Here is a 26458-nt window from a genome sequence, read left to right on the forward strand (position 1 = left end):
GCGGTGGGGCGGGAGGGGAGGGACGGAGGGCGGGCGACTCCGGCGACTCGGGCGACTCCGGGTCCTTTCGCCCAGGCTGAGGCTCACGCCCCAGCCAGCGACCGCCGAGGGGGAGAGCGGGAAGGGACACCGCGGTGAGTGTGCCAGCCGGTCGGGACGCAGGGCGAACCCCCGCGGGGACGGGACAGGCTCTGTGTATTGTCTCCCAGGTCGCCCTGCACAGCTGGCGCAAAGTATGAATGACAGCGGCTGTGCCCTGGGGCGCGGGGGTCAGGGTGAGCCTGGGTGGTCTCGGGAGTGAGGGATCAGCAGTGGTCGGGATCGCCAGGAATTCAGGCGTAAGGGGTCACCAGAGGGGCGCTCCAATGGGACTTGAGAGGACTGGAAGGACAAGGGGACAAAGAATCAGCAAGTGGGCAGGAATGGCCCCTGATCCAAATTGCAGTGGTTTTCGCGATCATCCCAAGCGTGGAGTGCTGTGTAAATGCTGGGAAAAGCCTATCCTATCGCTCAAGATTCTATCTTAAAAAATGAGATTTGTGGTGGTGGCGCACACCTTTAATCCCAGCACTTTGGGAGGCAGATGCAAGTGGATCTCTGTGAGTTCGAGGCCAGCCTGGTCTACAGAGAGAGTTCCAGGACAGCCAGAGGTACACTGAGAAACCCTGTCTCAAAAAACCACAAAACAAAACGAGGAGTGTGGGAAAGAGGGAGAGAGGGAGGGAAAGAGGGAGAGAGAGGGGGCGGGGGGAGAAAAATTTGCTGATGCCGCTCAACATGCTAAAGGTGAGGCCTTATTATTTCATATGAGATATGATCTAATCTGATAAGCATGATGGGAATAATGGTATAGTAGCAGATAGATTGGCATCCTATAATTTTAAAGCAGGACTTGCTCTCTTTTCCGACCTGGGCTCTGGGTTTATTTGGGTTGCTTTTTGTGTTAACACAATTACTTCCCTTCTGTCCCCCACAGATTGCTGCTGTGTCCATAAGAAGACTGGCACAGTTGATTGCCACCTGTGACCATTTCTCTTTACGGCTGATTTGGCACAGAAGTCTTTGAGGAAAGTACATTAAGAATGGCAGAAGCCGTCGTGATTGATCTCTTCGGTTTAAAATTGAACTCACAGAAAATCTGCCATCAGACATTACTGAAGACATTGAACGGTATCCACCACCACCATGCCCCCAAGGCCAAGTTCCTTTGCATAATGTGTGGTAGTAACATCACCAAAGAAAGGGGCGGTGAAAACGATCTTTCTGACATGGAAGCAGGAAATGGATTTCCACTTCTCACGAGAGATTTTGAGACTGTTAGCAATTCCAGTGTGGCGGCCTCTTTGTATACAATTAAACAAAAAATTGATGAAAAAAATTTGAGCCACATTAAGGTGATTGTACCCGAGCACAGGAAAACGTTCTTGAAGGCTTTTATCGATCAGCTCTTCACTGAAGTCTATGATTTTGAGTTTGAAGATTTACAGGGAGCTTGGGGAGAGATCCTGTTGAAATCGTCCACCGAAATAAACGTACCCACAACTCATCAACTAGAGGAAATCCGAAGTGAAATAGAAGCGTACTTGAGAAGCCTGCCGACCCTGAAAGGGGACTTAACTATTATCACATCTCCTTTGATCCCAGGTACCCTGCACACTCTGTCACTTGTGAAAACCCAGACTTTCTTCGGACGTGTCTCACTTCCTTTTTCCCTTTTTCTGTTGACTCTTGTGAATTGCACATCTTTTGCAACATGGGGGTTTTACGACCTTGTGGGTCAGTGGCATCAAGAGATGACTTCTCAGAGCCACCTCAAACAAGCAAATTGGTTAATGTCAATTCATCTTTAAGGCAAATCTCCCAATCCTCCTTAAAAAAGAAAAAGCAAAACAAAGGAATATCATTTTTGTTGTTGTTGCTGCTGCTGTTGTTGTTGTCCTGGAAGATCTTGTATGTAGAAATGCTGACACTTCAACCCTTTGGGCATTTGGGCACAGGGTAAAATTTCAGAAAAAAAAAATCAATCTTTCTTGGATAAGTAGTTTTTCTCGTGAGCAGTCACACAGGGTGACAGCTGTGTGTACCAGTGCATGGGGGTGCAAAGTGCTGCCAGAACTAGAAAGCACAGAAACAATTGCAGACTGGAGTGATCCGGGAGGGTCTGGCGGAGACACTGTCTTCTGTGTGTTTCCTTGTCTCTGTAGGACACCTTTTGACTCTCACTTATGTCAACAGATACCTTCATCCATGGATTTACGACAAGAGCAGGTGGCATATCCTACATCCCAACCCTTAGCTCACTCAATCTTTTCAGTAGCTGCAAACGGAGAGATCCCAAACTAGTTGTTCAAGAAAATCTTCGTAGGTTGGCGAATGTTGCAGGATTTAATGCAGAGAAATTTTATCGAATAAAGGTAAATTTTTGTTATATATTTTGGTTTTCCAAAATATTGGCATTCTCACTGTCAATAACTATATAACTGTTAAGTTGTGTAATTTTTGCTTCTGGTACTTCATCTAACAGTTTAAGATAATGCTGTAATTATTTTTCTCTGCTTTATATGTTATAGCCTAAAGATCAAATATTCATATGTGTTTGTGCTCTCATGAATGTGTGTATGTTTGGATCTCATCTAGAACGCCACAGTTCTAGGTGTAATATTACTTTTGAGTGAGTATCCAACCACTACTGCCCTATCAATACAGAAGAAAGTCCCTGGATGATCAGGAAAACGTTTGGGTCTATCAGTACAGAAGAAAGTCCCCGAATAATCGGGAAAAGGTTTGGGTCTATCAATGCAGAACAAAGTCCCTGAATAATAAGGAAAAGGTTTGGGTCATTACTTTTTGTGTGAAGACCCAGCAGAATTAGGGTCTAAGTGAGGAGAAAAATCTGTTCAAGAATTCTAGATTTACTTGCGTCTAAGAAAAGGGGGGAAAAATCACTGATTTGGTACTTTCACTTTCTAGCAAGAAAGTGAAACTTGCCTTTTGTGAGAAGTACTCAAAATAAAGATTTACTCCTCTCTGGGGGGGGGGGGGGATTTGCATGACTTCCGAGTCAGCTTTCCTAAGAGCAACATCTGTAGAGATGTTATAGTTGGTATTTTATTATGTATAGAATTGGATAATCTATACATTATAATAATAGCATGATTACCTAATGTGGTACCCACATCAGTGCTTTTAGAAAAGCCCACATCTAAGAAGTTTTGTCTTCAAAACGTTTTTGCCCTGTGTTCTGTCCTAGACCGATCACGCCAATGAAGTGTGGGTCATGGGGAAGAAGGAGCCGGAATCCTATGATGGAATAGTCACAAACCAGAGAGGAGTCACAATCACAGCTCTCGGTGCTGACTGCATTACTATAGTCTTCGCGGATCCTGTGAAAAAGGCATGTGGGGTTGCTCACTCTGGTAGGTGTGTTTAATAAATCATTTAAGAGTTTGTTCGTTTGCAGTGCAAGGCATTTTGAAATTTCTTTCCTGATGGGCATAGAAAGCTGGTAATAGTATTGCTTTGTGATAGGATGAGGCCTGTGTACTCTCACTACAGAAACAGATATAAGGAGTCAACAAGCAAATTAGATGAATCAGAGTAGAATTTGTGAAGTAAGTGGTACCTAGTGGTATTCAGGATTCAGGAATCCGTAGGTTTTAAGCCTGTCAGTATTTCTAAGCAAGTATATGCTATTAACATGTGGGGCAAGATAATCCTGCAGTACAGACTGAATTATCTTTAGTCCTTGAACTTTTTTAATGTGTGTAATAATCACAGTCTTTGTAATAAACAAAGACAATCCTTCGTGCTTTTCAAAACACTGTAGGGTGTGGCTGCCTCTGGCTGAGAATCCTTGGAGTCTGAGCACCAGGGAACGGGAATGTTAGGCCTGCTGGATGCAGTTCATAGCATAATCAGCATGAGAAAGGCAGTAAGCTTTAAAACAAGAGAAACAAGACCTGTTTGTCTGTGCCTGTGAGTGGGAAGGCACTTTTAGTTTAGTTAGTTTCTCTAAACTGAGACTGTCACCTAAAGAGAATTAAAACAGCATTTTCAAAGGCTATATTTTGTCAAACTTACAGAATTTCTTTTCTGAAAAAAAATGAAAAATAATATTTATTCTATGTTTATTATCCTATGTAAAATGAGACACAATCTTTTGAGTTTTATCTTACTTATAGATATATGACTCTTTTGCTTTTTAGACAATATAGAATCAAGGGTCACCATCTGCTTTTGACAAGCTAAAGTAACAGAATTGGATGAGAGGTCAAGTTCACTATATGACCTTGTCAAAAGTAGCTTCAAATTTGAACCTACACTCAAAGGGAATAGTATTTCTTAGGTTTGAAACACTTATTCTGAAAATATCCAAGATTTAGTCAAAATGAAGCTATACATGTGAACTTAAAATCATCGCTAAATTAGCCATGAACTGTAATACATTATATACTCACCAGGATCATCTGGTCTAAACTCCATCTGTGGGACTAATTTAATAAAAATATCTTAAGCTAGCTATGTCTATGTGAATATGTTTCCGGTGGTGAGAAGATAAAGGAAAGTTCCTGAGGAAGAAAAGGTATCCTTGTGTGTGTAGAAAAGTCTTGACAGTAATCAAAATATCTGTACTCAGTTGTCTTCTTCTGAAAATTACTGCCTACATTTCTAAAGGTATTTCAGAATCATGATGTTAAAAATTCAATTTGTTTTTCTTAAGGTCTTTTCTACCAAAAAGCTTCTCCCCTGTTTTTATCATTGAGACCTTAACAACCTATTTCATTCTGGTCTTTTGGAACTTGCTCTGTAGACCAGGCTGGCCTCAAACTCACAGAGATCTGCCTGTCTCTGTCTCCCTAGTGCTGGGATTAAAAGCCTGCTAGGCTCTTCCGGACCTCTTTCTACAATTACGTGTTCAATGACTTACCAATGGACACCGGAACTATTATTTAAATATTTATTACTTCCCCCATCTCTTCCTTTTAGCTGAAAAGAAGAAATGAGCTCTTTACCCAAGTCTTTAGTTTTAGAAGGACAGGTGTATGGGGTACTGAGAAAAGAGAGTAGGGCTCCTTATTGTCCACCTAAGTCAACTGAATTTGCATCCGAATGAAGGGAGAAAATGTAATTCTCTTAGGTTTTATTTTAGGAAACTAAATGGAAGCAGGAATGAAGAAAGTGGCTTAGTCTTAGAACTCATCATGAAATCCTAAGAAAATAAAGAGCTAGTAGGAAAATCTGTGAGGAGACTGTCAGCTGCAAAGATTAACTTCAGTGTGAAAAGTGGAGAGATGTCCAGACTCCAAAGCGTTACTAAGAGAAGCTAAAGAAACAGGAGATAATTAGTCCATAAAGTGAAGCAATTATTGTTAAGATGTAAACATTACCCCAAATCATCTACAGATTTGGTACAATCCTAACAAATTCCTAATTGCATTTTTAACAGGGAAAAAAAAAATCCATCCTAAATTACATGTGTAACCTCAAGGGGCTCTGGATAGTCACAACAATCTTGTAAAAGATCAAATTTGGATATTTCACAGTTTCTAATTCTAGAACTTATTTCAAAACTATAGTATCAAAAACAATGTAACACTAGTATTAAAAATAGTAGATAAACCAACAAAATAGAATAGAGAGCCTACAAGTAACAGATAAGCCCTGAACTACAGTTGAGAGCTTTTCACCAAAGATGCCAAACTTTCAACGAGGAAAGAATGATAATCTTCGACCAGTGGACCTGGGAAGACAGACACCCAGAAGCAAAAGAATGATTCTGGCCCTTACCATAACAATAGTAAAAAATTAGGACAGAACGGATCAGTGACCTAAGATGCAAAATTATAAAACTCTTAGGAAAAAGAAAACCAGAAGTGTAAGTATTTATGCCTTCGGATTAGGCAATATAGTTTTTAGATAGCCAAGCAGGGAAGAAAAAATTTAGAGACAGGTAAATTGAAGCTCATTAAAATTATTAAAAATTAAAATTAGTTATACATGAAAGGAATAATCAATGGAGTAGAAAAGAAGCCCACACTATGGCATGGATAATTTGCAAACCATTATATCTAGTAAGGGGTTAATTACTAAAACAACATCTGCAATCCTAGAATCAAAACAGCTGGGTTGAAGAATGGGTAAAGGAACTGGGGATGTAATTGCGTTGGCAGAGTGCTTTCTTGGCATTGATGACATTGTCTGTTCAATAGCATCATACAAACCAGGTATGGTGGCACACACCTAAAATCCCAGTACTCAGGAGGTAGAAGTAGGAGGATCGGATATTAAGGAATGAAATTTTTCCCTAAAAATATTTGCTAATATTAAAGAAGCATAAGAAAAACTAATCAACATCATTCATAATTAAAGAAATGTAAATCAAAACCGTCACCTCAACATGCATCCGTCAGAGTGACTACTACTTAAGACTTAAAACAAGTCTCGAGGAAAGATGAGTACGAAAGATGTAAAAATTCCCTAACAGAAATAGCCTTCTGTATATGGTGGCACTTGACACCAGCACTCAGGAGGCAGAGGCAGGCAGTTCTCTGAGTCTGAGGCCAGCCTGGTCTACATAGTGGATTCCAGCTACATAGTGAAACCCTACCTCAAGTTAAAAAAAAAAAATGGTATGGCGATTCCTTCAAAAGTTTAAAATAGAATTGCCACATGACCTAGAATCCTGACTCCGGGCCTAGGTCCAGAAGAACTCACATCTACAGGTATAGCATCCTGATCCGTAAGATCCATGAGGTAGAGACAGCCCAAGTCTTCAGTGACAAGAGAGTAAGTAGGAAAACAGGACATGGTATGGTACAATGGCATGATACTCTGTCTTTAAACGGCCATAGATTCGGATACGTGCTGCAACATGGATGAACCTTCTAGACATTGATTCAGCCAGTCACCGAAAAACCCAATATGATGCTCCTCACGTAACGTACACAGAGTAATTAAACTTCATAAACAAAAATTTATAGGAATAGAGAAATGAGAAGTTATTATTTGTGAATGTAGTTTCAAACGTGCAAGGTGAGAGAATTGTGGAAATTGAATGCTGCCAATGTTAATACTGAGTTGGACACATTAAGTGGCTGGCCTGTTAAGTGTTCTGTGTTTCATTCCCCTGGTAGAAGAAAAGAGAGGGGAGAAAGACTGAAAGGACATTGTTCCTATGGAGACTAAACATCAATACCAGTTTGCAAAGGAGACTCCTTCTGATTGCCGGTTCTGTTGTGTTCTTTGTACCGTGCACCTAGTGTTAATGATGGTACTGTATTGGAGCCATTACCTTGGGGTTCATCTATGATACACACTTTGAATACACAAACCACAGCTGTTTGTTTTTTCACTGAGACATCAAAGCAATTGGGAATCCACATTTTAACTTCTCCTGTCTTCTTTTCTTCCCATTTACCAGGCTGGAAAGGTACTTTGCTAGGCGTAGCTATGGCTACTGTGAACGCTATGACCACAGAGTACGGCTGTAACCCGGAAGACATCCTTGTTGTTCTGGGGCCTTCAGTAGGCCCCTGCTGCTTCGCTCTTCCCAGAGAACAGGCAACCTCCTTTCACGATCTTCATCCCTCGTGTGTGCGACAGTTCGACTCACTGAATCCCTATGTTGACATCCGAAAAGCCACCAGGTGTGTGTGATTTCAATACGGTGCCGGAAGCCCGGTTATTGCTTATCGTTTCTGAGATGACAATTACTTTAGAGAACAGAAAATGACTCCCCACAACAATCCAGGTAGCAAATATTTGAGGCGCTTAACATACACACGTTTGGAAAAACCCATTTTAAATAAGGCGTCTATTCTCACTCAGTTTGTATCACAGATGATTTTATGACTGTTAGAATTTATCTATTTCGAAGTAAATTGCAAATTGATCTCTACGGAAAATTGCTTAAACCGTGTATAAAATATCCGATAGGTATTTACTTCACAGCTGTTGCTTAGGTCAGTTCTCCTAAGAAATAGAAACCATAAGAAAGTTGATATTTTGAGAGTATTCTTATTGTCTAATTAATTAGAAAACATTTCCTGTAAAACATTAGGTAATATCAATATGTAACAACTTGTGTTTGTGGTCCTGTACATTTTGAATATATGACTGTGCTTCCTAATCTCTGTTGGAAATTGTCATTTCTATGAAAGGAAACTGATGTCTGATTTGAATTGTGTTTCTATTCCAGTCAGCAAAGCCATACCTGGACCCCGCCTCATTTAAGACATGAGTAGAAAGGATTCAGTCTATCCTAATGGATTCTTAAATGTGCCTTGTGAATGAGTGTCACCAATTTTATTCCAATTTTATATCACAGCATTTATGAAGAAAGTTTTCTGTGAAGAGTCTAGTATGTGGGGAGGGGGGAGATGTGAAGATCAGATGATTAAAAGTAGACCCTATCTGAACCAAAGGAGTTTTGTACACAAGTGCTCTTCCTCCCAAACAAGCATCTGACCCCCTGAGCCAGCACACATCTGCAGGGCAGTGTGGATCACCACACAGCTCCTATTTGAGCTTTGCTGATAAAATCTACCATTTCCGCACTAGCCCTGCTGCAGAGTAAACAACAGCTTCCATCATGCAGCGGTCTTTCCTGAATGGGTCCACCCAAGTAAATATGCCCTTTCCACATTGCTCTCACTATCAGTAACATAAACTCTTCTATCTCTTGATATATCTTTGTTCTAAGGATTCTTCTAGAACGGGGAGGAATTCTTCCACAGCATATTCATGACCAGAAGGGAGATCTTGATCTCTGCACATCCTGCCATCCTGATAAGTTTTTCTCCCACGTTCGGGATGGGCTTAACTTCGGTACACAGATTGGCTTCATATCCATTAGAGAATGAGGTACACACCCTCCTCTGCCCTCTCTTTCCATGTCCCCTCCCCACTCCATCCCCCTCTCCTCCTCCCTCCAGCCTTTCCCTGCCTTCATTGAAAAAGTAATTAAATTTAATAATATTCTTTGTTCCCTATAAAGATAATCAAGTTTTTATTTTTAAGTGGCAAAATGGCATGGAAAAGTTTTGGGAACACATTCTATGATGACGACTATTTCTTTTTCTAGTTAATTAAGAATATTAGGTAGACTTATGTTAAAGTTTTAACGTAGTTTAATCTTTTTTTAAAAAAAAACTGTAAAAGAAGTCTTTATCTCTGATGTGAACTTGATCAATGCATGTCTTATAACATCTCGATATCTTTCATTATTTTTGTTTTATGAAAAATAGATTAATATTGTAAAAATGGCCACACTTCCAAAATAAATCTACAGTTTGAATGTGATCCCTACAAAAATTCCAACACAAATCTTCATACAGATGTTGAAAGGATACGTTTTAGCTCCATATGGAAACACACACACACACACACACACACAAAAGGGAAAAACAACATAGCTAAAATAATCCTGAATAATAAGATATGGTTGGAGGTATCATCATCCTGGATTTCAAGATGTGCTACAAAGCTACAGTAATAAAAACAGCATGGTGTCGGCATAGAAACAGACAAATTGATCAATGGAATAGAATTGAAGACCCAAACATAAATCCACACACTTATGAACATCTAATTTTTTTATAAAGAGGCCATAAATACACAAACTGGATGGCTGCATGTAGAAGAATCAACATAGATCCGTACTTACCATCCTACACAAAAATTAACTGCAAATGGATCAAAGGCCTCAACATAAAACCACATACACTGAACCTAATAGAAGAGAAAGACAAGAAATAGGCACAAACTCATAGGCACAGGAAAAGACTTCCTGAACAAAACACCGTTAGTGCAGGCACTAAGAGCACAATAAATGTGCCCTCATGAAACTGAAAAGCTTCTGCATGGCAAAGGAGGCTGACGTTTGGACCAAGCCGCAGCCTACAGAATGGGAAAAACTTTTCACCAACTCCACATCCAGTAGAGGGATAATATCCAAAATGTATCAAGAACTCAAGAAATTTGATTTCAAAACACCAAATAACACAATTTTAAAAATGGGTACAGATCTAAACAATTCTCACTAGGGGAAACTCAAATGGCTGAGAAATATTTAAAGAAATGTTCAACATCCTTAGTCATCATGGAAATGCAAATCAGAACTACTTTGAGATTCCATATTACACCTATCAGAATGGCTAAGAGCAATAATACAAGTGACAGCTCATGCTGGCAAGGATATGGAGCAAGGGGGCACTCCTCTCGCTGGCGGGAGTGGAATCTTGTACAGCCACTATGTATGGAGGGTGAGGACAACTTTCAGTAGTCTCTTCTCATCTACTACCATAGGCTTCCAGAGATCGAACTGAGCTTATTAAGGTTGATGGCCCTTACCCACTGAGTCATTTGTATATTTTTTACTCTTTACAACGACTTTAGTTTTTAATGTACTTTATGATTCCTACCTCGATGTTCTAAGAACGTTAGTTAGGAGTTCATGTTTTATTTCTGTGTGTCTTACAGGTTCTTGACTGAAACTTTGCATCACCGTTCCCTGCATCCTTCCACTCTGCTTGCAAAAGAAAATTTTAGCTTTTTGATTTATATAAAACCAAGAGAGTTACAAAACATAATTCACCTTTAGGGTATATTTTCCCTGTGACCCACAACCAGATGATCTTAATTTAATTCCTATGATAACTAATAAAAGAATCAATGTGATGTTGTCCCTCAAGTTAGTTCTGTGTATTTATCTATAATATATACAGGTCTGTTCAGTTCAGTATTTGTTAGATGCCAACTTTTTTATAGGGATGAGGCTTAACACAGTGAATGAAAATAAAGACAACTTTTCCATTTGAGTTAAATGCAGTAGGAGAGATAAACACTTCCTTTTAAATATATATATATATTTGTAATTGCCTTACACAAGAGTAGGTTTCATTATGGCATTTTCAAACATCATGGTTTTGCTGATCTTTCCCTTTCTCTTCCCTCTGAGCATACTTCCACTCCCAGTAGCCCCTCCTTTCATGTCTAATGTGTTCTATCACCCCGTTCCTTGCTCAACCCTCTTTTCTTGTATGTTCTCTTTCTAGGTTCAACACCTATAACCACCTTTACAACCACACATATACGTATATGTGTATATATGTATATGTGTATGTATGCATAAACATTAATGGTTAGGATTCATATATGAGAGCGAATATGCAATGTTTGTTATTCTGAGTCTGGATTATTTTGTTCAATATAATAATTCCAGATCTGTAGGGAAATGTGAATAAAGTAGTCCCACACTAGCTCAGAATTGAGAATAATAAAGGGTTCTTTATTTAGGGGGACAGATTCACAGATCACAGTCCTCTGCACGAGCTGGAAACAGGAACCGAATCCAGCAGCCAAAAGAGAGCAAGAGAGCAAGTGTGGTTTTTGGTACCCAAGGCCATGGCCAACCTGGTCCAGCATCTCGAAGGCCATTGGCTGAAGGAGTTTCCCCAGCACATATCCATCAACTTTCCTACAAATTTGAAAATTTCATTATAGTTAAATAAAATATTGTATTACTGTATTTTTGTTACCCATTCATTTCTTGATGAACATCTAGGCTAATTTCAGTTCCTTGCTATTGTGGCTAGAATTGCAACGAATGTACATGTTTAAATATTTTTATGGCAGGATATAGAGTCTTGGGGATATGCATAGAAGTAGACTAGTTGGGTCATAAGTCTATTCTGTTTTATTTTATTTATAAAATATATTCTTTTGAGAATTTAATTTATGTATACAGTGAAATATGGTTATAACCATCCTTCGTTTCCTCTCCAACTCTTCTCAGCTTTCCCCAACATGTCTCCCTCCCAGTTTCATGTCCTCAATTTTGGTGATATTTCATTTGTATTTTAATAAATGAAACTTGCCTGAAGTTCAGAGAGCAAAACAGCTGCACTGATCAGCCTTACAGACCAGGCAATGGTGGCACACACCTTTAATCCCAGCAGCCACACTAGTTAGCCATAGAGGCGGGGCAGTAGTGGTACACGCCTTTAATCCTAGCCCTAGAGAGGAATATATGAGAGGAGACAAGCTCAGTCTCAGTCTCAGATTCCATTTTGGACTGAGGTAGAGGTAAGAGCCAGTGGCTGTTTTGCTTTTCTGACCTTCAGGTTGAGCCCCGATTTCTTTCTCTGGATTTTTATTAATTGTGCTACACTCACTATTGATTTTCTGAAGCCTCCATGCTGATTTATTTAATGGCTGTTCCAGTTCACACTCCTGACAGTGGAAAAAGGGTCCAGCTTTCCCTACATCCTCATCAGCATCTGTTGGCATTTTTCTTTTGGTATTTTATTTACTTATTTTTATGTGTATGGGTATTTTGTCTGCATGTATGTCTGTGCACCACGTGTGTGTGCAGTGACCAGAGAGGCCAGAAGAGGATGTCAGCTCCCCTGAGACTGGAGTTACAGATGGCTTTGCGCAGCCACATGGGTGTTGGGAATAAAGCACAGACTGTCTGGAGGAGTTGCCAGTGTTCTAAGTCACTGAGTCATCTCTCCAGCTTTGTCATTTTCTCTCTTGGTAGCCGCCATTCTGACTACTCTTAGGTAGACTCCTAAAGTAGTTTTAATTTTGATGTCTATGATGGCTAAACTGTTAATTGTATTTTTAGTATTGGTCTGGGCATTTGTGGTTCTTCTGAGAACCATCTGTTCATTTCCTGAACTCATTTATTGACAGGCAGTTTTATCGTTCAGTTTTGAAGGATTTTATGTTCTAGGTACTAATCCCCGGTCTGAAGTCAAGCTGGCAAACATTCTGCACTACTCTGTAAGCTGTTTGTGCTCCTGCTGATAGTTCCCTTTGCTGTGTAAAATCTTTTTTCTATATGTAATCTGTCGAATTATCTAGGATCAAGAAATACCAGGCTAACTACAAGATAGACCAACTATATTGATCTTTATTATAATGGGCAAATTCACAAAACAGGAACGAAAAGTCCAAGCTCAGCTATGTAGTGAAAAAACCAGAGAGAGAGAGAGAGAGAGAGAGAGAGAGAGAGAGAGAGAACAAATGCTGGGCCACCCAGTAATTTTCTCCAGGTACCCAAAAGGCCATGCCTCTCACTTGGTCCCACCACTTAAAGTTCATTGGCTAACACAGATTCCCCATCACCCAACCCTTTTGTCTAAATAAGGGAGTTCCAAACCCAATACAAAACTATATACAATAGGAACAGATATTAAGTATAAAATTAGGACTACAACCAACATAAATAATATTAAGCAAGGAACACATGCTAAATGTTTAATAAACATTCTATCCTAGGGAATCTAAGTCTTGCATTGAAAATGGCTTGGCTAAATCATAAGAGGAAGGTAACTAAGACTTTCTCATCTTCAACCCCATCGAAGGCCTGGCAAGGGAGAGAATATTACTTGAGTAGGCAGGAAGTGCAATCAAGTAGCTTCCAAAACAAGCAATATATGACAGAGACAATTAGCTACCTGAGCAATCACCCAAAGTCTCATTTGCAATGTTGAAGCAATCAATTTTGGCTAAGGCCTATAGTAACTGACAGACCATATTCAGAGGCATGAAAATTTTCAAAACTGTCTTACTCTGTCTTGGCAAGGTTTGGCAGTCTTTTTCCATGTGTCCTCCCTGCTTGTCCAGTCCAGACATCGTGCACTTTGTCAGTGGTCGAGGCATGGGCAGTTCCTTGCCCAAAGGCAAATTGTGCCAAGAAGAAAACAAGCTCCAAGTGAAGTGTCTTTGGTGTTCAACATTCTCTCTTGTCTTATGAAATTCATAGTCCTAATCTTCAGAGAATACTGTTTCCAGTTGTTATTATCTTCCCGAGGAGCTGGTCCTTTGCTAATTTGTAGTGGCTCTTTTCTATCTCCTCCAGCTACTTCTGGTTTGAGGTCTACCTTATCATATACAGAAATTGCTACATAGTATTACACAGCTTCCAATTGCTTGGTAGGATTTTCACCTTTCGAATATTTTTGTTTTTGTTTTCTGGGTTTTGTTTTTATCTTTGCTGATTAAGTGTGTTTCTTGGAGACAATAGATGTACCTTGTTTTATTAATTCCATCAGTGATTCTGTATTTTTTTATTGTTTAATTGAGCTCATTTGCACTTGAATTTATTTCCTATGATTTTGATTTTGTGGTTGTTATATTATTAGTATTTCTGGTCTTCTCTGTTAGTAGGAAGGGTTTTCTGCTTTGCTGTGCTGTTCCTGATTGCTTCCTCCCCAACTCTTTTTGATCACTCATGAAATATATTCTTTTCTATGTTCTATGGATGAGACTTTGCTTTTCCTACATATATAATATTCATTTAACATTTTTCTGTGATACTGCTTGGTTGTTAATACATGCCTTAATTTTCCACATGTACACACAGTCCGTACTTTTTTGGTGATCACAAAGGATTTTCACATAAATACCTGTATATTTTCCATAAAATCTATGAATCAGGCATTGACTCCTCTGTTCAAATGAGAAACAGCCTCATTTGAGATAAAGGTTGGGATCATATAACTTGTGGTGTAGTAAGGCTTGAGTATGTGTTTCACAACTTCAGACCCTTTTTCTGGATCTCTCTTTCTGGATCTCTGCCTAGTCAAAGCTCTTTGAACTCTACTCTCAACTTTCTGTGAATATTCTTTTCATGCATTTGGTCAAAATTTTGTTGAGGTGCTGGGTTAGGTAAAAACCAGTGGTGTGGCCATCAAGATGTTCTGCCCAGCACAAAGTAGCAGTCAGCAGGAGACTGCCACAGCTGGACAGCCTCCCATAGTTTAATTTTCTGTGAATCTCATAGCCCAGCATGAAATTTAAATAAAATATTCATTCCTCCACATTCAAGAAAAACATTAAATAGAGAACATTAAGACAGAAATTTCAAATCCATGAAAATTTCCTTTATGAAAATATAAAGATTAAAAATAATCTCACACCTTTAGAAAGACTATAATTTTCTAATTCTTCACTGTGTATTATTTTGTTTGAGACTTATAAATTTAGGCAGCCATACTTTGCATTATAGACCACAACATTCCAAAACCAATTAAGATTATGTTGCTTCTTCGGTGATCTGGGCTGGACTGGGAGGAATGGGCTTCCTCCTTCCCAGAATTTTCCTGTTCTCATGACCCCACCTCTACTTCCTGTCTGGTTGACCTGCCTATACTTCCTGCCTGGCCAATCAGCATTTTTTTTAACAAAAGAAAATATCCATAGTCCATTTTTTGGGAATGTGGGCATAGTATTCCAGGCTACTTCTGGCTGGTTGAGGATGCTGATAATTTTATGGGAACCTAAAGAAAATTTAAAATCATAATCAAGTCCTGACTGGAGTATCCTGTGAGTCTTGATCATCTCAGGCAGCATTCTTGAATCTGTTCTGGATGTAGAACTTAGACATCCAGGCCATCTGTTCCTACCAGAGATTTTTCAGGTGGTCTTCCTTGACCAAACTGGATTATTCTTATCTCAGAAAGAATCCACAGCTTCTTATTTTCTGTGGAAGCAAAAACAAAGTCTCTTCTCCAAAGTAACATACCTTTTGACTTCAATTTTGAAGTCAAGGTATTTTTAAAATACCTATCTTGGAATAATTTAGCAGCATTTATAAGCATATATCTTTTAGCAGCTGTTGCTCCTTCCTCAGCATTCAAACAATTCAAAGAGAACATAATAGAATACAGTATCAAGATTCTCTGTGTATTTTCCATCTTTATGTGGCTTTACTCTAATCTATATTTCTTTTATTTTTACTTTTAACTTTTGGTTTTTTGAGACAGGCTCTCTGTGTATCTTTGTCCTGGAACTCCCTCTGTAAACCAGGCTATGCTTGAACTCACAGAGATCCGTCTGTCTCTGCCTCCCCAGTGCTGGGATTAAAGGTGTGTGCTACCACACCTTGAACTCACAGAGATCTGTCTGCCTTTGTCTCCCAGGCATTGGGGTTAAAGGTGAGTATCACCACACCCAACTACTCTCTTTCTTTTTTTCTCTCTCTCTTTTTTAAGGACTTTAACCTTTACCCTGCATATATTTTTTAACACATAGTAAACCATTTAGAGGTTTTCTTCATCTTTGAATCTATCTTTACTGTATATCTCTCTCTTTCTCTGACTACATGAGTCTTTAAGGAAAGGATTACAGCCGTGGCTTTGACAGCTGGATCCAGCCCATTCCTTGGCTTTTTGTGATTCCAGTCTCATGCCACGTGGAGGTACCGACTGTAGCCATGTTTATTGCCACAACTCTACAGTGTTTCAAGGTCCCTGCCAGTAAGTAAGCTGCAGCATTCTGCTCACAGACCAAACTCAGTTGGACTGCCTGCCAGAAAGAGTCAGAGTTTGCCCTGGCAGGATGGACCAGAAAGCTGGCATTTTAAAACTGCACGACTTTTTTCCTGCTACGGCTGAAAACCTAAAAGCATGTGGTCAGTCAGCTTTTCATCAATACCATTTAAGTGTTTCATGGCAGGACCTCTTAAAAGAGCTGCAAGGCTTTACAGCTAAAGCTGAGTCAGGAAGCCTCTCTTAGATGAGAACACTTGCTTGCCTCTAGCAAGCAGAGCAGACTCAAGAAATTGCTGCTACCAAGAAAACATGCTTTATTCTATTCTTTCCCAAGCTTTCTCAGGTTTTCTGTGGATGCAGTTATCCACGTGGGTGCCATTCTGTAACATGGAGGGCCTTCTTGTTGGGGTTTATGTCCTGCCCAGACCACGGAAGAAGCAAGATGTAATCTAACTGGCTGAGAAAAGTACAAAGCCATGTGGCTAACATAGATAAGAATAATGGGTTAATATAAGCTACAAGAGCTAATAAGTAGCCTGAGCTAACGGGCCAATCAGTTTTATGACTTTGGGGCTTGTCTGCTGTGGGGAACTGGGCAGGACTAGCCTGGTCTACATAGCAAATTCCAGGATATCCAGGACCACACAGAGAAACACTGTCTCAACAAACAAAAGAAAAAACAACTGACTAGAACTCAAACTTCATCCAAGGTTACTGTCACTTAGGCTTTGCCTAAATTAGCAAAGAACAAAATCAAGACGTACATGCTGCAAACATCTAAGTGAATGGGTGTATCCCCATAGTTCTTCATGGAGATAGGTCAGACCTGGAAGCTGAGGCACTTCTGTTCTTGTAGACTCTAATGCTTGTGTGAGTAAGGAGAGAGAAAGGGAGGGGAAGGGGGAAGAGAATGAATTCCTAGGACTTTTCACTATTTCTCACCGTTACTTTCAAAGCTATATTTTCTTCTGATTTCTGTCTTTTTACCTTTATTGTAACTCTATATGCTTTCAACCTCACTTTTCTTGAATAAATCTTAACCATCTTTTAAGGCTTAGATACTCAGATAATAGGTGACCCCTTGCAGAACATTTTCCTTGGTGGTTTGTCTCATGCTTATCTTGTCTAAACATACTTTTAAGATGTGTCAGACAAGGGTTCTGTCGTTATTTTCTTGCAGTGTAGAGATGAAACACAAGATCTTGCATGTGTTAGGCAAGCACTGTTTCCCTGGGCTCCTACACCCTTGGCTCTTCTGAACACTATAGTCCCTAAATGTCTTTAATCAGCTTACTACTGAATATGAATTCCATCAAAGCAAAGACCATGTCTAATTCATTTTCATATTTTTAGTACCTAGCAAAGATAATATAATGTTGCAGTCATCTAAAATTCATGGAATTGAAAAAGAGGAAGAAGGGAAAGGATTCCTACAATGATATAAGCAAAAGGTATAGAATCATCTAGATGATGAATCATTTTAGAACTCTTCCTGCTGTTCATCCAGGCCATTTTTCAGGGCCGTGGGTGCAGCAAGCAACCCTGACAGATACATGAAAGACTGTGGTCAGAGACACCTTACTAGTCAGTTATTAAGGAACAGTAGATTCCATAGATTTAGCATTCCCAATCTAGGACACGAACCTACTGCCAGATACACTCGTGTCTTTATGTGGGGCCTCTGTATGACTTGGGGGACAAGGGGAACCATGGGATGTTCATGCTGCCTGCTAACAGTGAACGATAAAGTCTTTTGTCTCTATCCCAGGCATCTCAGGCCTACGAATATCCATAAAGCAGTAATAGGCCAATGTATTAACCTGTAGGTAGTGCGAGATTAAGAACTACAAGATGTAGCAAGGGAACACAGTAGTTCATTGGTTTTCTGTCTAGAGTTGTTCAAAGCAGACAGGTAGACCTCACAGAGGAGATGCTGTGTAACAGCTGAGGGACATCCTCTTCTGATTTCCTTGTACTTTCAGCGTCATTCAAATCCCATGAATTCTGTTATTCTATTTTAAGGAACACAGTAAATAGGCTTCAGCCTCTCTAAAGACTTCCAGAAGATGCTTAGGATGTTACTTCAAAAGAAGAATATTGCTGCACCCCTCCAAGTTAAACAGCTAGGAAATCCCCGTGTTAACACTGCTTCAACACTCATTTCTACCCTGTGTCCTAATATCCCCATACAGAATCTTCCTTTGCTTTCAGAGGAAGGGAAAATTCACATTATTGTGTCAAGAATGTAATCCATCTTGAGTATCATGTCAGAGCTCATAGCACCTTGGGGAGTAAAGATTTGAGTCTCTCTAATGTTTGCCTTGACAGCTTGCCTTCTGACTTACGGTACGTAAAGTGCCTTGGATTTGTCTTATTAGACATTTGTGGCCATGATTCTCGTGTATACTAAGGAAATTTTATTATTCAGTCTGATGGTAAACACACACCCCACATGTTTTTCTTTCAATGCTGAAAGGCCCTGATAAGGTTTGTCAGGCTACTTTAAAAATAAATATGGTAAAATCGACCCTGACGTTCTGAATGAGCAATACAATTCAGGCTGTGATTACAAGTGGTAGACAGTCTCCACTGAGCACAAACAAAGCTTTTACCACAAGCATCCTGGTCCGACTCTCTCACAGTCTTTGTTTCGCCTTTGCCGTTCTTTGTGAATTGTGTGTATTCGGCCACTGGGTGGCAATATGTACTCAAGAATGCTTACTGCTTGCCGCCTTGCTTTACCAGAACTCAAGATGTCAATTGTTTTGATCTTGTGAAATAACCATTGTATCAAATATTAAGAAATATAAGCATTTTCTTCATGCAAGAGCCTGCCTATAGGTGACTAAAGACTTATTTCCAGAAAAAAAAGAAAGAAAAATTTTGATTTGGGCCTTAGCTTCAGAGGGTGACTTCATGACAATCAAGGTGGGAAGCATGGCAGAAGGCATGGCATTGGGGCATTGAGTGAGAATTAACTGGGAAGGGGGTAGGCTTTGGAAGCCTCAAGGCAACTCCCAGTGACACACATCTCTCCACAAGAACACACATCCTGATCTGTTTCAAATACTTCCACCTACTGGGGACCAAACTCTCATATCCCTATGGCAGTCATTCTCATGCAAACCACACTCCATCTGTCTCTCCTTGGAAAAGAAACAGGGACCTGAAGAAGAAGAATAAAATAAGATAAAACAAAAGCATAAGACAAAGCAAACAGAAGAAAAAAAGCCAAAGAAAACCATGAGCTACACCTGTAGATGCAGAGACACATGTTTGCACACACAGGAGTTCCCTAAAACCACAAAACTAGAAGTCATAATACATATGTAGAGGACCTGCAAGGTAATAAAACAGACCAACAAAATTCCAGCCTTGTTAAAACCTCGTGAAACGAAGGACCCCCAAAGATGCTGTTAACTGTGTTTTGTGCTGGCCGTCTACTGCAGAGAGCGGGCCTGGCCTAAAAGTGATTTGTATCCCCCGTGAGATTCCATCAGAGAGAACCGATTTTTCATTTGTGAGTGGTTATCAATTAAACATAGCTTCTGAGTGTGGGGTTGAGGGGGGAGGTGCACTTTCTCAGGTCTGGGATCTCATCCGAAGTAGACTCATACAGGCCTGTGCATGCTGCCACATTCTGTGTGTCCATCTGTCTGTCAGTCCTGTTTGTGTTTAGAAGGCCTGGCTTCCTAGGTGCCCACCATCACCTCTGACAATTATTATCTTTTCACCTCCTGTTCTGCATGGTTCCTTGAGTCCTGAGAGGTGGGATTTGAAGGAGACATCCCATTAAGGACTCACAGTTTCAAGCTCTCTCTCTCGCGCGTGCATCTTCGCAGGTTCTGTTTCATAAGGTTTTAGCAAGGTTGGGCTTTTTTTGTTTATATCCTTTCAGGTCCTTTGCATGTACATTATGATAGCTTCAGGTTTTGTCTTCTTCAAGGGAATTTTTGTGTGTACAGACGTGTGTCTCTGAATCTACATGGCTGAACAAATGAACCATAGAGACTTTTTAGTATGTAAATATTTCTGTCCGCCATTTATTTTCCACAGATTCTCTTTTACCTACATGTTCACGCACCCAAAATTTGCAACGTGCATTACCTTGATACGGTCCAATTCCTCGTCATTTCCTAGTGTCCCACACATCATTTCAACAGTCTACCTACCTTTCTGTAATCCCCTAGCCTGCTTTCTAACCCCAGTGTCCTTATTTCTGAGTTTGTCACCTGGTGATGGATCTTTTCCTTCCATGCCATTTCGCGAATGTCATACCATAGCCACAGTGATGTCAGGAGCTAGGTCATTAAAGTCAACTACAGTATTGTGCACTTTCTGAGGCTTTTGCGCTATATCCTAGATAGGTAGAGCAGATAATGGATGCTCATACACTTAAGATAATTCTGTCCCCAAAACAAAATGAGACCAATTCTTTTGCCTTTTCTCTTCAGTTAAGACAGTGATTCTCGCTGGGCAGTGGTGGCTCACACCTTTAATACCAGCACTTGGGAGGCAGAAGCAGGCGAATCTCTGTGAGTCTGAGGCCAGCCTGGCCTACAAGAGCTAGTTTCAGGACAGGCTCCAAGACTATAGAAAAACCCTGTCTCGAAAAATAAAAGAAAACAAAAACGATGGTGCTCAACCTTCTAATGCTGTGACCCTTTAATACAGTTCCTCATGTAGTGGTGACCCCCCAACCATAAAATTATTTTGTGGCTACCTTGTAATTTTGCTACTCTTATGAATCATAATATAAATATTGATATGCAGGATATCTGATATGTGATCCCCAAAGGAGTTACAACTCACAGGTTGAGAACCATTGAGTCAAGAGAAGAAAAAACTTCAAAAAAAAAGCACAGATCAAGAATGATTTTTACAGACATGCGCCCTCCCCACAGAAGTTCATATCTTAAAATACTACACACATGAATTATGAAGACTCATATTTTTCCCTTTTGGTTGTTTGTGGATTTTTCCTGTGTTTTACTTAATAAAATAGTATCTACTCTTACAGCATGTTTGATCTTTCCTATTTCTCAAATGAAAACTTCCTGTTTCTTCTGTGTTTTGCTCTCTAAGTTCCTGAGTCATTTAATACTATCTTGACGTTTTCTTGGATAACCACATAGAGCTGGTTATTGCTACTGTGATGGGAAATTTGGTTCATTTTCTTAAAACTTTATTTTAGAGTAGCTTTAATTTTTAGAGAAAGTTGCAAAAATAACAGAGAAAGTCCTATTAACCCCATTCCTAATGTCTCATAAAAGCTTACATTTGTTTGGTTTATTTGTTGAAATTAATAAACCGGTATTACCGAATAAAAATCTGCACTTCATCTGAATTACGTTTCTTTTCACCTAAACCTTTTTTTGTGATCTCATATCTCAGCCTCGTCTTTGGGGACTCCATCCAGGATCTCTCGTTGCATAAAGTTAGAGTCTCCTTGACTTCTTCCTGGCCATTGCAGTTTGATGACTTCCATTATTTTACACCATCATAGTGACATTGAACTGAACTGATCAGGTATTTTGCAGAGTGTCTCCCAATTTGGGTTTGCCTACTCTTTCTTCGTAGTTTAGTGCATGAATGTAGTCAGCTATGTTCTACCTCAGTCAGGGGTGTGTGTGGTATCTGCACAAATGATGCGAAATCCTGCTATTTGGATTTAGTCTGTATAGTATGTTATCACGGGTATTTCATCCTTTGGATTATAAACCAATATTGCTTTATTTTTGTCGCTACAGTGGGCTATTTGGAGCGTCTTCAGATGGGTTCCAGGCATCTTTGTTAAAATATTCCTTCTGCCCTATAGAGCTATGATTTATTATTACAGTCCCTGCCCCATTACTAGACTTGCCTGGTACTTGTGAAGGTATCATCAAAGTACAATGTTTGAAAATATTGAGTGTCTACTGAATGCAGGGTCTTGGGTTAGAAATATATTTTAAACTCCATGGCACTTCTCCTGATTTAGGGACAATTGTGTCCTTTTTAGTAAGAATACTCAGTGCGATAGCAAGTGAGTGTACACATGCGATTTAACACAACACCACACAGCCTGGGGGCTCACTCACTTGGCTGTGTTCATAACCAGGGAATCGATGTGTACATCTGAAGTTCACCTTGATTCTCTGCATTGTTAAGTATTCATAACAAAAGCTTCTCGAGAGCTTAGGGAAGCCGCCCACCCTGGGTCCAGTCTCTCTACATAGTTCTGTCACTGTAATCACAAAATAACATAAATGACTTTTTTTAAAATGACATCTTTTAATGCCTACTGTTTGTTTAGAAACACACGCTATTGTGGGCCTAGGTATCTCCTTGGGGGCTTTTAAAATGAACACCAAGATTGAAGCTCTTGATTAGATGATGCTGCGAGTTTCTGTGTTGAATGACTATGAGGCCTGTTCAGGAGTTGAAGAAAACCTTGGGTACACTACCACCAGGTGGCAGAAGCTCCCAGATTGGCAAGGACACAGGCCTAAGTAACTTGCAGGTAATTACCCAGCTTCTCCTCTTAGTCATTCCTTCAAGTTCAGATGACAAGAACAGGTCTGAATGTACAATTGAGGTTTATAATTTTCTATCAAGACAGCACCAATCTTTCGGCTTCCCAAGCAGAAGTCTCTGAGTTATTTTTGTCACATTTGATTTTTTATTTATTGAGAACAACTACTTGTTCTGACTGGCTCCTTCCTGCTTCTTTGGCCCCTTTACAAGGCCTCTGATTTAGACATACTGGAAAAAACTTAACCTGAATGTAAGTTCACCATGTCTAAAACATTGCTTGTGCCTTTCTCCTTCCCCTGGACCCCCTTTTTAAAGCTCCTCACCTCACCCAGGGTCAGCAAACAGGAGTTACTCTCAGGGTGCTGGGTAGACAGTATGTATGCAACATCTCTCTCTCTTCCCTCAGCCTTGCCAGAAAATGGGGATCTGCTCTATTCGAGGCTATGGTGAGGCCTAGTAGTGACTCAGGAGCGCCTTACAGAGGGAGTCAAGAAACCACTGCTCCCCAAGTTAAAAGTCAAATAGTTGAAATGATCATAGAACTGGGTTGTTCTACAGAGAGAAGAAAATGGCACAATGCTTCAGAGCCCGACACTGCTTTCTAGGTAGAAGACATGCCGTGCATAGGCCAGTGGTTAGAGATGACATTAAAAAGAAAGGCAATGGACTATATTATGAGGGTGGTTGGATGACATGTGAAGAAGCTGGGATTTTATCTTTGGGACATTACTGTAAGACTTAGGAAGGATAAGAAGAATAGAATTACATTTCAGAGAACTTCCTCCTGGTTTTATAAAGCATTCATGGGAGAGAGGTGAGATGTACCACATGGCAACCCGGTTGAAAATGACCGTAGAGCCTGGATCGTGGGGGTGTTTAGGTCTGAACCAAAATAAGGAAAGGGCAGGATAGAGCTCAGAATTCATCAAATAACCAGATAAGATTGAGAAAATGGCTAGGTGGCTAAGGCCACTGGATGTCATTCATTAGAATGGAAGATATAGAGGCCGAGTAAACAATCCAGGTGTTGATGTGAATAGCTTGGATTTACTTTGGGACATTTTTATCTTGCTCATGCCAATCACTTTATACGTTAATATATACATTAGAATGAAAGATAGCAATAAAGAAAAACTTCTATTACCATGCTCCCAGAAATTAATTTGCCAATCAAAAATATTTAAAGATCTCTAATACCTTATAAGGAATTGGGTACAATGGGTATTGTATGTAGAACATGTACCCCCAAAAAGTCCCCCAGTGCTTCCACTTTCCCACAGGTTTATTCTTTCCTCATAAACACAGTTTTTCCAAAATGTAGTTAATGTGGCTTAACTTGTATGTCCTTTGAAGCTTTCCCCACGGGTAAGTTCACAACTCATTGAAAAGGTTAAGATATAAATCCCGCAAGCAAAGAATCCGTAATTTAGTGCAGAAGCGCGCAGTACCCGTTGCAGAACGGTGTCCTGGTAAACTGCAGCGTTTTCACGGGACATCTGGAAAATGGGTCTCCTTTGGGCAGGAGCGGGAGAGGCTACCGAGGGGAAGCTCATGGGGTAAAAGCGCTAAAGGAGGAGAGTAAATGATGAAAACCTAAACGGTGGGCACACAGACCAGCACTAGGGCATGCGCAGTAGGAAATGGCCTCCATGAGTTCAACCTTGACCCATCTTTACAAACAACCTTCCCTTTGGAGACAGGGTCCAGAACAACCTTCACATCCCTGGCCTGTGGATCATAAGTAGCTTTGAACTTGTGATCCTCCAGCTTCAGCCTTCAAATTACTGGGGTTATGGTGTGTGCTACTGTGTCCAGCCAGCCTTGAGCCGTCTGCATCAGCCTTTGGGGTCAGGCACAAAATGAGTATTTGCTTGATAAGTTGTATGACCTTGATTCCCATCCTCCTATATCCACTCTGTACTCAGGATCCATTTTGTGGTGGTTTTTAAAGAGTCATAGTAGAAATTTCTAGTATGTTTTTCAGATTCTTTTTGTCTATTCTTTTCCTCACTGTTTGCAACTCACCTCTCATTCTCAGTTTTACCTTTTCTGACCTCACTCCTAAAAACTTTTAGTAAATTTTACTACTTCTCAATCTCCCTCGCTTCCATTCGGTCACACCCCACTTTCCCGTGAGATTGCATGCGCTTTGAGGCAGTAAAATACAATCCCATTAGAATGAACTGTATAGTATAAGATATTCCTATAACGTGCTGAGGAGCTACAGATTAAATCAACCCTTGATACTGAAAATCCACAATGCAATCAGAAGGTGTAATCATGCATCCAGCAAATAAGCCTTCCGCAAGTCTTTCAGAGTGAGTGAATTCTACATAACGACCTGGGGATAATGGCAGCTGCCGCCTCTTTGTTGTCTGTCTCGCACACACGGTTTTTTTCCTGCCAGAGTGAGAAATCCAGGAGGAAGAGCTTTCTGAAGGAGGCAGTCTGCTCGGCCCCATGCTTCTGCAGGTAATTTCCTCTGCTTCCCCTTTAGCCAAAACAAGTTCTGGCTTCCTGGAGTTCCGAGGTGAGCTGAGGGCCAGGAAGTTAGATGATCCAACCCCCACCTCTCTCAGGGGCCCCCAGCTCAGGATCTTACTTGGTGCTTTCCAAATGGCTTATGTTCACTTCTGCTACTTGTTTACAAGAATTCCAAATGCTTTGCAAACAGTGTGTTCTTTAAAGTTGATGGGAGTTTCCTTGATAATCTGTCTACGCTATTCAGGAACAAAATACCAAGGCCCCTGGTACGGACTATGGCTTAACTCGCCCTACTTTGGCAGTTGATCATACATTAGCAATGCCTACTTAATGAGATTTTATTCTCCATGTAGACATGTGTCTTCATGTTATATGTATATAAATTGAGGATCATTGCAATTTAGTACTGGAAGGAAACAAAACACAGTTCTGGAAGGCTGGAGATGTAGCTCGGTTGGCAGAGAGCTTGTCTGGCATGCACAGAGTCCTGGCGCCAATCCCCATTACAAAATAAAATGAGCGTGATAATACATGCGTGCAGTCCCAATACTAGGAAAATGGAAGCAGGAAGGTCAAAAGTTCAAGGTCAGCCTGGGATATGTAAGAACAAAACAAAAAATAATTCAGCACGAATCCTATATTGTACAGGTAAAGCAACAAAAGGATAGCAAATTGCTCTTTTTCTTATAATCAAGAGACTAGCTCTATTTTTAAACACAATTCACAATCTCCTTTAGAGATATGATTTGCTCTGATTCTGTGCTCTACTGAACATGCTGTTGTATAACGTTGCTACATCTATTAGCTGTGCCTTATCATCTTACTAGAGTCAACAGATACTCTAAAGACAGCTATGTTATATTTATCTTTCATTCCTCATGGAATCTGCCTCAGCGATGGATACTAGCTGATACTGGATTGGCATCAAGCTGCAGGCAGCTCCGATCCTATCATGAAGGGAAGGAAGCACACATCAGGATGCCAGGTCTTCACGGATGGTGTCACATCTACAGCTTCACTGGGTAGCCTTATTTAGAGCCCTGTTGTTCCCTTCCTCTACCAGGGATAGATAAAAGAATGCATCACTGGGCTGAAGCCTTTGCATTCCTGTTTCCCTAACCCAAGTCACAACTTCTTGAACCAGGCTGGATTTTCCATTTTCTGATTTGGACACAGGT

At 40.3% G+C, this 26458-nt stretch overlaps 1 protein-coding gene across 2 annotated transcripts; it reads left to right on the forward strand.

Moving 5' to 3' along the window:
- The first annotated feature begins 52 nt into the window (after nucleotides 1-52).
- Nucleotides 53-11475, forward strand: Lacc1 (laccase domain containing 1). 2 transcript variants are annotated; one of them, XM_057786211.1, is made up of 7 exons: nucleotides 53-134; nucleotides 977-1644; nucleotides 2236-2414; nucleotides 3251-3416; nucleotides 7421-7646; nucleotides 8702-8862; nucleotides 10480-11475. In XM_057786211.1, the coding sequence occupies exons 2-6, from the start codon at nucleotides 1083-1085 to the stop codon at nucleotides 8859-8861; spliced, it is 1293 nt and encodes a 430-aa protein (XP_057642194.1). In that variant the 5' UTR covers nucleotides 53-134; nucleotides 977-1082; the 3' UTR covers nucleotide 8862; nucleotides 10480-11475. The 2 variants fall into 2 exon arrangements, with proteins under 2 accessions (XP_057642194.1, XP_057642195.1); XM_057786212.1 differs by having other exon boundaries at nucleotides 11296-11475.
- Nucleotides 11476-26458: the final 14983 nt, after the last annotated feature.

Source organism: Chionomys nivalis, chromosome 12 (assembly GCF_950005125.1).
Source record: "Chionomys nivalis chromosome 12, mChiNiv1.1, whole genome shotgun sequence".
NCBI lineage: Eukaryota > Metazoa > Chordata > Mammalia > Rodentia > Cricetidae > Chionomys > Chionomys nivalis.

Excerpts from the sequence above, each read along its gene's own strand:
- Lacc1 (XM_057786211.1), top strand. The coding sequence starts at position 1,083 with ATGGCAGAAGCCGTCGTGATTGATCTCTTCGGTTTAAAATTGAACTCA. Across the intron at positions 1,645-2,235 it reads CACATCTCCTTTGATCCCAG|ATACCTTCATCCATGGATTT; the intron begins GTACCCTGCACA and ends TTATGTCAACAG. Across the intron at positions 3,417-7,420 it reads ATGTGGGGTTGCTCACTCTG|GCTGGAAAGGTACTTTGCTA; the intron begins GTAGGTGTGTTT and ends CCCATTTACCAG.